Source organism: Amblyraja radiata, chromosome 2 (assembly GCF_010909765.2).
Source record: "Amblyraja radiata isolate CabotCenter1 chromosome 2, sAmbRad1.1.pri, whole genome shotgun sequence".
NCBI lineage: Eukaryota > Metazoa > Chordata > Chondrichthyes > Rajiformes > Rajidae > Amblyraja > Amblyraja radiata.
Genome location: NC_045957.1, coordinates 47,532,208 through 47,544,818, shown reverse-complemented (window position 1 = coordinate 47,544,818; position 12,611 = coordinate 47,532,208). Strand labels below are relative to the sequence as shown.

General features: G+C 41.0%; 1 protein-coding gene across 1 annotated transcript in view; it reads left to right on the top strand.

Moving 5' to 3' along the window:
- The window catches only part of glcci1 (glucocorticoid induced 1), a 183,342-nt gene that overhangs the window by 147,629 nt on the left and 23,102 nt on the right, over positions 1-12,611 (top strand). The window contains exon 6 of the mRNA XM_033045825.1: positions 4,430-4,640. Coding sequence (XP_032901716.1) covers positions 4,430-4,640 — 211 coding nt within the window. The remainder of the gene's footprint in view (positions 1-4,429; positions 4,641-12,611) is intronic.

Here is a 12,611-nt window from a genome sequence, read left to right as displayed (position 1 = left end):
TCTTTAAATGAGGATTATATCCTTACTAAACATGTGACTAAAGATAAGTGGTCATTCTGTTAGGGTGCTTGGAATTACGGGAGAATTGTTCAAATGGAGTTTAGGTGAGGCTGTCATCTGTTTCCTCCAAAGGGAACTTTCCTGTTGTTCCCATGTACGATTTGTCATGGGTTTTATTATATATTTTATTAGTTTGCTTCACTGCATATTCTAGGAATGGTGGTTAGTTGCCAGTTTTAGTAGCGCGAGTAAGAGCTTGTCGCTTAATTGTATATGTTTGCATTGGACACAAATTGAACATTCGTTGGTTGTATAGATGACGGCTTGTTCAAATGTAGTTGTTCAAGGTGAACACATAGGGCAGATCATCATCTCCGGCTTTTAAAAAGACTAATAATGCCCACACTGTATTGGTAATGTGGACAAACATACCCAAATAACCCTTTTAAATAAGCATCTGAAAGAAAACCTCACATTAAAGGTCATTAGAAATCATCGGACAGTTTAGATTAGATGTGGAAATGTTGCGTTCGATTCCTAATGTATTTTTGCAAGTGTCCCTTTTTTCCTTTGAGGTATTGTGCAGCTGTGAGATAAGGAGTTTGACTTTCCCTGTCCTCTCTGCTGATGATGAGGCTGTTTAGGATTATGTAATATGTTGCTCATCTTCGACATGACTTGACTTATGTAATGTGAAAATGCCAGGCTTTACTTACATAAGGGTATAATAGATATATCAAATGTAACACATCAGACAATTATGACATTTTCAGATTTTGTTTGCAGGGTTCTGGTATGAAAGGGATTAGTGATTACCTGATGTTATTTGGGAGGCTCTTGTTATTCCTTGGTGTTGATTAAATCCTTCTGATAACCAGAGCTGAGGACAAGGTGGTGTTGAGAGATGACGGAAATATGAATCAGGACGACAATTCAAGTGATTAGCAAAGTTAATCCCTTTCCTATATTCCTGGTGTCAGTCCAGTACAGTCCAGTAACGATGAAAAGTGTTGAGTGGTGCAAGAAAGATATTTTCAGTTTGTAGGCAAGCCCTGCTGCCTTGGAGGAGAAAGTTTTGCAGCCATTTGTCAATGTGCATAGGAAGTCAGGGTTAAATGGAACCTGGTCTTGTAAAAGCAGATGGTCTACCTGCTCAACTAGAACAACTACACTTTAATATTCTAAATAGAACTAAGCACTCCAAAGACATACAGATTTGTTGGTTATTTGGCTTGGTATAAGTGTAAATTGTCCCTAGTGTGTGTAGGCTGGTGTTAATGTGCGGGGATCGCTGGTCGGTGCAGACTCGGTGGGCCGAAGGGCCTGTTTCTGCGCCGTATCTCTAATCTAAATCTTTTTTTGATATGTAAATTTTAAAATTGTAGATTAAGTTCTGCAGATTTTTCGTTTGTGGAATTGAATGTCCAAGGTTGGGTAAGCATCAGAAATATGCTGCTGATTTTTGTTTATACGGAGGAGATTCTCTGAGCAACGTGAATGTTTTGAGTGGTCTATGCAGCTTGGCAGTAAAACTCCAAGTCTGGTAACATAAACAGCGGGCTCACAAAGCTGTCGCCTTCCCTCGCTCTCAGATTTTCAGTGTGAATGGAAGTAGAAGTGATAATCTTTGGCAACAGAGTGTATAATGGAGCAGCTGCAGTTTTCCATCGTGCTGCCCCACACCAATAAACAAGCTGTTTGCCATTTATGCCTCCTACCCATAAAATAACGTCATATGTAGTTGTATTCTGTTCACATTCATTTACATGTATTTGCACATTTTCTTATCCCACATTGTACAACGGAATAGTTTAATGTAAGTAGTCTCTGGCACAACCACTTGCATTGACAAGGAAAGATAATGTCTCTCTCTTATTCCCCAGTCACATAAAATGTCAATGCAGCAGTTTTTATATTATTGGCATTAATGATTTTTTTTTTACCCATTGGATTTCATCAAACCTTAATTTTCTGTATGTTTGATTGGACTAAGCAAGAAACATTGTTGTTTATCCAAACTTACCCAGATTTCAGCAACTTGGTATAATTTCCCTCGGTACTTAAGAGATCAATTCTGAATGTATTTCCTGAAATATCATTCACGGCAAACCAAAAGAAAAGATTTTCTGGTAGTTGGGTGTCTCCTAGAACCCAACTATTCCCTGTACAAAGCCACCCACATGTGTTATTATGTAAAATGTTAAGCTTGTAGAAGAAACAGGAGAATGCAGTGTCAGCAGATCCTGTTGGTCATTTTACAAATGGACAAGGTGCAGAGAAGGGACTTGCTGTTTATTGCTTGTCATATGCTGCGTTACCACACTCACACTGAGATTACATTTTGCAGCTGTACAAAGCATCGGTCTGGTTGCGCTTGGAGAATTACATACACTTCTGATTGTCACACCACTGGAAGGATATTGTGGCATTAGAGAGAGTGCTGAAGAGATTCCCCAGGATGTTGCCTGGAAAGGAAGATGATAGTTAGAAGGAGAAATTGGGCAAGCTGGGTATAATCTCACTGGGGGCTGAGGGGTAACCCTAGACGTTTGTTAAATTAGGAGGGACATAGATAATATGGATAGTCAAGTGGGGGGACGGGGGGTGGGTAGACCGGAAGAATAGGTTTAATCTGAGAGGGCAGAAATTTAAAGGCGATCTGCGGAGCAACTTTTTCCACACACAGGCTGGTGAGTGTATAGACATGTTTGGACAGGTACATGGATTGGAAAGGAATTGAGGGATATGGGCCTCATGTGAGCAAGTGGGATTAGTGTAGATAGGCATCATAGGCGGCATGGAACAAAGGGTATTTTTCTGTGCTGTACAATTCAATACCTTGATAACAGCAGACCATTTAAAAATGCATTAATGTGGCTGATTATACCTGGTTTATGGCCAAGGGGTAGGTGGACGGTGAGGGGAATCATAGGAGGGTGGCAGTCCTACATTTCCCAAGGGATCGGTGCCAGGCTGAACATGCTCTTATTTTGACTGGCACACACTTGATTGCATTGTCTTTTGAACACTGCCTCCACTTTAACATTTCTGCCTTTCAACTCAAATTAACTTTTAAATGCGTTAAGAGTGCACTAAATAACTATATTTAAAAAAAACCCAAAGTGTTTGCATAATTGGTCATGTTATTAACTGTATTTGTAGCTGTGGAGCTCTTTGTATTTAGGATTAGTGAGACTGTACAGACCTTTCACTAGTATCATACTTTAGGCATATTTTTTTACGCACAATTGATACACACAGTTTACATTTAACTAATACATCATCTGCCTCCCATGACTTTAAATGGAAACTGTATTGCTTCTCACTACTTGTCTTTGTTGGTCTTGAATCCATGAACCAATGCAGTATTGGAGGGCAGAGAGCATTAGTATTGGTTCAAGATACAGTGAAAAGCTTTTGTTTGTGTGCGATTGAGCCAAATCATACTATTCATGAGTGCATTCAAGCCACACACGTACATAACACAATGTGCTGGAGGAACTCGGTGGGCCAGACAGCATCTGGGAGGGAATGGATGGGCAACTTTCAGATTGGAAGCCTTCTTCAGATTGATTGTGCAAGGGGAGAGAAAACTGGAAAAGAGAGGTGGGGGGGAGGGGGGGCGGACAAATCCTGCAAGTGATAGGTTGTGACAGGGATTTGATTCGCAAATGGATGGAATAAGTGACAACGGCTGGGAGTGAAAAGGAGATGAGAGGGAGGAGTGGAGTGAAATGTAATGCTGGAGAGATGGATTGCGTGGAATGGAGGAGAGGAAAGGGAGGGGAATGAGAGATGAGTACAGGAAGGAGGGGAAGGAATAGGGTCACTGGTGGGGTTGGGAGATGATAAGAGAAATGAGAGTGTGCCAAGGTAGGGGATGGCAGCCACGGGAAAGAAAGAAGTGGGTAGGGTGTTGGTGAATTCAATTACTTGATGTTGGAGAATTCAATGTTCACACCATCAGGTTGTAAGTTATACATGCAGAATATGAGGTGCTGTTCCTCCAATCTGCATGTCAATTAGTTAATTTTTTCCCATTTCAAAAGCCCTAAATTCATTTATAATTTGAAAAGTTTGTCATAGTATTTCTCTAGTTTTTGTTTGCATAAAACAATTAATTTTTTGTGACATTCATTAATGCCAAAATGAATGGGGGCTGCTGGTTTTGCAGAACTCGCTACTTTCACTTTACTTGTTGGTTGAAATGTAGTGAAATATCAGTTTTTTTTTGTGTTAATACATCTGCAAAAACCCTAGCTTAACACACATGGGGGTGTACACCTTTTAAGGCACAGTCTTGAGTGTTGAAACTCTTGAGTTCGTACAAGGGAGGTTTATAGTCTTGAATTCTATGGAAACGTTAGTGTTAACATTTTCTGCTGCTCTTGCAATAATAATAACGTAGCCATGTTCATTTATGTTCTAGCCCCTGGAGATTCCTGATGGCCACCGAGCACCTTTCCCTTCCCACTACCGCAGCAGCAGTACTCGCAGTATTGACACACAGACACCCTCTGTCCAAGAGCACAGCAGTAGCTGCAGCAGCCACTCACCATGTGTCTCCCCCTTCTACCCTACTGGATCTCAGGAGGGAAGCCCTTGCTCAGCAGAAGACCTTCAATATGACAGGGAAAAAGGTGAGAGTACAGGCTTCAAAGTGGGTGTGAATGCTGTTGATGACTTTGGATCTGTTGATCACCGGCACATAGTGCATTTGCACTTGCAATAAAGTGGGCTTTATATGAAATGTTACCAAACTTTAAATGTGTAGAAGTAATGATCCATGCAATTGAACATACACATAGATAAATCATGTAAGATTATTCTGAGACTCTACAGGGTCATTTAATTGGTTTTAATTGTCATAACGGAACAATATCTGAAGAAGCAATCGTATCAATGGATGTAGTTGTTGCTCCTGCATTTAAGGGAATTGCAAATTCTTAATTTTGTTGTCAGAAATCGTGGCACATGTTTTTGAGCAAAGAGAATTTGAGATGGCAGATGGTAATGCAAAAAAAAGAACACAATTGCCACCATTCAGTATCGGCATTCAGGAGCTTCAAGCTGCCAAATTCATTCGGGGGGGGGAGGGGGGGGTTCGCAGCAAAAGTGAGGAACAGAGGAAAGCACAAGGGGCACTTTTCTTTGGTGCCATAATGGACTGGGCAGATTACAGAACTTGGACAACTTTGGACTCATTGAAATTGTGGGAGGTATGAGGATTCTGAGTGATGATCACCTTTAGTGGTGAGGATGAAGGCCTGCTCATTGGGTTCCCCTTCTTTTATTCCTCAGACTCTTCTTAGAAAGGGCCGTGCTTTGAGATGATGCCTCTGCTCCCACTCCTGAAAGTTTCAAATTCAGAGACAGTAGGATGTTGATAACTCGGGGATAACACATGTGAGAGATGGGTAAGGTGGATGAACTTAGGGTGTGGGTAGGTACGTGTGAATGTGGAACATTATGGCCATTATCAAAACCTAGCTAAGGGACAGGACTAGCAGCTTAATGTTCCAGGTGCTACAGGCAAGGGAGAGGAGGGGGTAAAAGAGGAGAGGGAACTGCTTTATTGATTGAGGACCACATTGAAAAAATGGCTGTCGCAGTTATATGGGTGCAGCTGCGAAATAAAATTGTTGAAATTGTACTACAGCCCCCAAATAGTCAGTGGGAATTAAAGGAGCAAATATGCCAAAGATTGGATAAAGCTCATTCCTTTGAATCACTCTCAACAACTTCTCCTTCGACTCCTCTCACTTTCTCCAAATCAAAGGCATAGCTATGAACACTCGCGTGGGGCCCAGCTATGCCTGCCTCTTTGTACGGTACGTCGAACAATCCGTGTTCCACGCATACACTAGACCTATCCCTGAATTCTATCTCCGCTACATTGACGACTGCATCAGATCTACCTCCTGCACCCATGCAGAACACACTGACTTCATTAACTTTATTAGCAATTTCCAGCCTCCATTCAAATTCACTTGGACCATCTCCGATACCTCCCTCTCCTTTCTTGGTCTCACAGTCTCTATCACAAGAGATAAACTGTCGACTGACGTCTATTATAAACCTACAAACTCCCACAGCTATCTAGACTACACTTCTTCCCACCCTGGTCCCTGCAAAGACTCTATCCCCTACTCTTAATTCCTCCGTCTACGTTGTATCTGCGCCCAAGATGAGGAGTTTCATACCGGGACAACTGAGTTGTCCTCATTCTTTAGGGAATGGGGGTTCCCCTCTTCCATCGTAGATTAGGCCTACACACGTGTCTCCTTGGTACCCCGCGGCTCCACACTTGCTCCCCCTCCCCCTTGTTGCAACAGGGACAGAATGCCCCTAGTCCTCGCTTTTCACCTAGTCACCTGTCACAGCACATAATTCTCACTGTACATCCTCCCTCAACTCTGTCCAGGGACCACAACTGTCCTTTCAGGCGAGGCAGAGGTTCACTTGCACCTCCTCCAACCTCATCTACTATATCCACTGTTCTAGGTGTAGACTCCTATATATTGGCGAGACCAAGAGCAGACTGGGCTATCATTTTACTGAACACCTTCATTCAGTCCGCCTTGGCCTACGCAATCTCCTGATTTAACTCCCCTTCCCATTCCCATACTGACCTTTCTGCCTTGGGCCACCACCATTGTCAGAGTGAGGCCAAATGCAAATTGGAGGAACAGCACCTCATATTTGGCTCTGGCAGCTTTCAACCCAGCGGTATGAATGTTGATTGTTCTAATTTCAAGCAATCCTTGTATTCCCTCTCACTATGTCCCTCCTCCACCCTAGTCATCAAACTAGTTTCACTGTCATCCTGCTGAGCTTCTCTGTTTGTATCACTTGTTATCACCTACTCACAGCCAACAATGGACCATTGTGGGCTCCACTTTTCCTTGGTCATTGTTTCTTTTTGCATATCTTTCATCCATTTGTTCTATGTAACTTCTATATCTCTTGTTTCTCTCTCCCCTGGCTCTCAGTCTGAAGAAAAGTCTTGACCCGAAACGTTACCTATTCCTTTTTCTCCAAAGACGCCATCGGATCTGCTGAGTTACTCCAGCTTTTTGTGTCTATCTTCGGTGTAAACCAGCATCTGCAGTTCCTTCCCCCACATTTTAAACTGAGGTTTGGCGAACTCTTTACAATATTGTCCTTTATTAATTTTGCTTCACTCCTTTTTTCTCTCGCTCTCACTTTCTCCCAAAGCTGCACCAACATTATGCTTGTGATATCAAAGGGTAAACAAAATTAAGTTTTCATATTTTTGATGTTTAATGCTTGATATTTAATGAATTAGTTATACTTCACCTTGCCCTTTTTCAGTCTTCCCTTTGTCAATTATTTTATAAGGTTTTGCATACACTTCTCGTTTAGAATTTGATAGTCATTGCATTCCCTGTGAGGTTAGTGTTTGTCTTCCTCCGATGGAAACCCACAGATATGTCTGACTCCAGAAAGAAAAAGGAGTCAATTTTTTTCTCATTTAACTCATCAGACTCAATTCCTCTAGGACTTTGTTTTTTGTTCAAGTATCTGCAGTCATTTGTGTCTGAATGTTCTTATTTAGTTCAGCCACTCTTCGACTCTTACTTTGAACGTTTTCACCAGCACTTCCCTCCAACCGTGGGAAATTTTATCTCAAGCAAAGTCAGGGTTTGTTGATTACCATGTAACCGTAATCAAGATCTTTATGTTTAAGTCATTTTTCTCCTTTGCTCTGGTTACTTACATTTTGCTGGAACATTGATTGTCCCATAGAATGGGATTACTTAGTCATACAAACAATTTGATGTTAGTTTCATTAGGGCAATCATCTTTGCAGCCCTCAAATTATTAAATACCTAAAATTGATCTATTTTTCCTTGCACTCAAAAATATGAAAACTCAATTTTGTTTACCCTTTGATGTCACAAGTTGTCATAACAAAGAAAGTTGTACAAATGAGATTGAAGAATATGTGTGGAATCCACAAGTTTGTCTCGGGGTTGGTGTTTTAAATCAACTTTTAGTTGATTCAAAGTCCTTTGAAAATTTTCAAAAAGAAGCTGGATTGAGTTATGTTCAGAGTTCTAAAATTTGATGTCGCGGATATGGAAATAACATTATTGCCCCTTTAACAAAGCAAGAAGAATTAAAAATTGTTGGTGTATTTTATGGGCTTTCCTCATGTTTAACTTTATATTTGCTTTTATTCTTTGCAAAGCATGTATTGATTTATTTATTAATATCTTTAGTGTTGCAGCTTTGAACAATGAGATATCTTCTCCATTCATTATTACTGGTGGTGACATCCGATGGTCTGAATGCCTGAGGTCATCTTAGTAATATTATTTTCATTATTAGTTTCAGGAGCTACATACAGAATCCAAATGAAATCTTATTATTGGAATCAAAAGCAGTATTTATCATGACAAATTGCCAATGTAAAATAGCATTGCATGTTCTAGAGCCGAAGAGGTTAATTATATTAAAATATGTTTTTCCAGTGACAACTGCAGCCAGCTGGAATTTCTTGATTGCCTTGAGAGTGGAATTTCCCAGAGCTTATTCCTGAATAGCTCAGCTCCTTTTGTTTCCCTCTCTTGGGAGTTAGCAGCATCGCTGGTGAGAATTTCTCCACCTGCTTGATAGGACAAGCTTGGTAGGTCTGAAGGACAATCTGATTTTCATATGTTGAGCATCTGCTTAGATCAGTGTGGATGGGCAAAAAGATCAGCAGGAACATGATGTGCTGAAAGGTCCGTTTCTATGCTGTATAACTTGATGATTCTGTCTTGTCCATCTATCGGAGACATTGAATAGATCAAGGCAACAAATTACTTTATTTTCTCGTACACAAGTAGTGCACATTTCATTAGGAGCACAGTGTGGCATGAATTATATATCCATGACTTCACCTCAAGCATATTTTATCAGGGCACCATTGAATGTACCGCTTTTGAAGTAACATTTGTGCCTTTGAGATACAACTTCGTCCGATATTGTGCTGAGAACACCTGTTATGCCAACGGCAATTTTATTGTTTTTTTGTTCTTGCATGTAATATTAATCATGGTTATTATGTAAAAAATGTTATCTTGGTGTCACATGATAATTTTGGATCAAATTTTGAACTGCATCTTTTCATTATGTGTTGTCATGCTTCTAGTTAATCTAATTGTCGAGGGTGAATTGATAGCAGGGGGAAGGTGTTTCCTGACTCACTTGATTTAGCTACCCAGTTGTGGTTAAGCAAAGATTCATGAAAGGAAATCAAAATAAACCCATTTCCATGGTGTGTATATGGATGCCACGATGGGTGACTTTCAGTAGAAAGCAAACCAATGCATTTGTCAGTTTAGACTGACTCTATTTATAAATTATATTAAATATTTCAGGTGTGTTTAGATTATAGTAATTTTTAAACCAAACCACTGCCTGATAATGAAAAACGGCATCTGGAAATCAAGGTTTTATTAAATCTTTTTCGCTTTTCAAATGTGTTCAAATTATCGCAAAGGTTACAGAACATTTTCAAGTCCAATCTAATTTCTTGCAAAGCAGATTCTGAGATCAATGAAGTGTCACCATTTTGGACTGATTCAGGTTATTAACTGACCAAGTAGTTCCCTTAAATCAGTGTTGTTCTACATTTATAAGTGCAGATTATCAGTTTTTGGAAAATGACTTGTCATTCCTTTGTCATAATGTGGCGTGGCTGCAGTATTTTAAGTCTGTGAAATGTTTTCTTTTCTCTCTCCCAGGCTCTGCTAATGCTACTCTTGAACTGACTGCTTGAAAGTGTAAGAGATCAGTCCAGGATGACTCGCTCGCCTTATTAATTTGTTTCCATCCTTCCTTCTCACCTTTTCTGCCCACATCCTCCTTTAAGATCATGAAATTCACCAGCTTTCTTTAATCTGTTTCTCTATGGATATGTGGCATAAATTGCCAGAATTATCTTCTATGACTTCTCACAACGTTATGACCAAGATCGGTAAACTATCTGTACGGAGGAGGACCGTGGTTACTGAACCATATTCTACAGCCTTGTGATTTAATATGTTGACAGTTTCTGGTGCACTGCCACCGTACCACTCTTATTTATGTTCATGGTAAAATAAATGGTAATTTTATGTGAAAGTTTCTGGTAAAATGGTTTGATGTCATTGGTGACGGTATATATGAATATTTCAGTAGACATGGGCAGAGGAGAACCATTCTCCTAACATTCTAGTCCAATCCTCTCCTGATGTTATTGTCATCTACCGCTTTTTGTAAACTTGTAGTGATCCAACCTTCTGTCCTCATTCCCTCTCTTCCATGTATCCATTTCTCGCCTATGTGTCTTTGAACCAATGAACGGTAGCATTTTTAAATTTTCATTAATGTTTTTTAATCCTTCGATACATTGAACCTCAGTGGTGCTGTAATCTGTTCCACCCTAAAACCGTCAACGAATTCTGTTCTTCCAATTTTGGTGTTTATGGTTATATACTAGGCAAGTAGTCCAGAGCCTTAGTTTAGTTTATTGGCATGTGCACTGAGGTACAGTGATTAGCTTACAATTCAGATAATATTCAATTCCCATCATGGGAGGTGGGCTATTTAAATTTGGATCTTTAAATAAGTAAGGAATAAAAAGCTAGCATATCTGTATTGTCCATAACATAACAGGTTTGCCATTATAAAAACCACGTTTGATTTTGGGAAAGAAAACTCGTGTCCTTCCATGTTCTGGTTGACATGTGATTCCAAACTCTCAACAATGCTAACTCAACTGTCACAAACTGAACTGGCTCTACCTCTACCCAAGACACTCCAGTATAGTTCAAAATGTATCCACTCAACCACATGAAAATATCCCGGGGTATGTCCAGCTCACAAAAATAAGGACAAATCCAATCTATTCCAATCTCATCAATACACTCTCAAATCTCCATTGAAGAAAGGCTTTTTCAACAATGCTCTCAATAGTACTTCTCCAATATCCTGCTCCCATATGCTCAATCTTGGTTTTGCAAGGACAATTTGACTCCAGAGCTCTTTGCAGTTTTGGGACAAAAATAGTGTTAAATTCCAGAGATAAATAAATGTGAACACTTCTGATTTCAAGAAGCATTTGACCATCATAGCAAAGAGCCTTTGTGAAACTGAAGTTGATGGGAATCTAAGGAAGAACTTTTCCATGACGAGTTGTGCTTCACACAGAGTAAACTGGTCATGGTTGTTGGGAGTTGGGCCTTTCAGGTACAAAGTTTGGCTCACGGCAGCCAGCCTTTGGAGGCAATCACTTCCAGCTTCTTACTTATTGATATTCGCACTCCACGTCAGAAGTTTGCTAATGTTACATAATATTCCACATGCGACTCTTGTGGTAATGAAGCAAAACGTGCACTTTCTACAAGACCTGGACAACGTTCAAGCTTGAGCTGGTAAATGACAATTACATTTCCAAAATTATCTATAAAGTTCCCCATTGTATTCAACGGGATTGCCATTGGTGACTGTCCATCATTGACATTTTAAGAGGTTAGCTTTACTCAGCCCAATTATCATGACTACATGATGAAGAGGTGAGAACCCCAGTGTCCATGGTAAGTAAGTCATCACTACTGGGGATGTCTTGGGTGTGATAATCCACTGTCTGCTTGCCTGGATGAATGCAGCTCCATCAGTAGGCAAGAAGATTATATATACAGTATCTGGGCAAAGAGGACTACTTGGTTGGCACATTAACAGTTTGTTACATTGTTAAATATTTGTTCTTTCACAATTGGCTCATTGTGGGTAGAGAATATACCATCTACAATGTGCACTCCAGCAACACGCGAGAGCTTCTTTGGTAAAACTGCCCAGACCTTTACCACCCAGGAGAGGAGCATCAAGTGCATGAATATGCCACCACTTACATATTTCCCTCCATTTTGCATGCTTTCCTTACTAGGAAATATTATTTTAGTGGTCTGAGAAACGACTACTGGAATTTTCAACAGATCTTTATTCGAAAGTTCAATATCCAGCATACAGGCTTATCAGACACGTCTGCCCACAACGCTGAACTAACACGCGCAAGGGAAAAACCGCGCGAAAACAACAGCCCCTCCCGAGTCACATGACCACGGCTTCCGAACAAGAGTTCGATATCTGCGTGCGTTAGTAGGCGCCGCTACATGGCCCCCCCCAGAATCCGCGGTACGGAAACGCACGGGTTAACGGACGGTATGACCGGAACGCGTAGTCCGAGGTTGCGGGGCAAGCGTAACATTTGGGACCGGTAAAACAGGACCGGAGGAACGCGAACGAGGGACAGGCGTAACAAAGGGGACCGGTGAAACGCGACCGGAGGTAACAGGTGCAGAGGGCGGCAAAACAGCAGGTGGACGTCCTCTACGCCGTGGAGTAGCCACTGTCACTGGGCTATCCTCGTCAACATGTGCAGGCTTCAGGCGGCTCACGGAGACAAACTCCCCCCTACCACCCATGTCCAACGTGAACGTCGAGACACCTGTACTGAGCACCCTGTACGGACCCTCGTACACCCGCTGTAATGGCGAGCGATGAGCGTCTCTACGGAGAAACACATAAGCACAATCCCGTAACAAAGTAGGCACATGTAC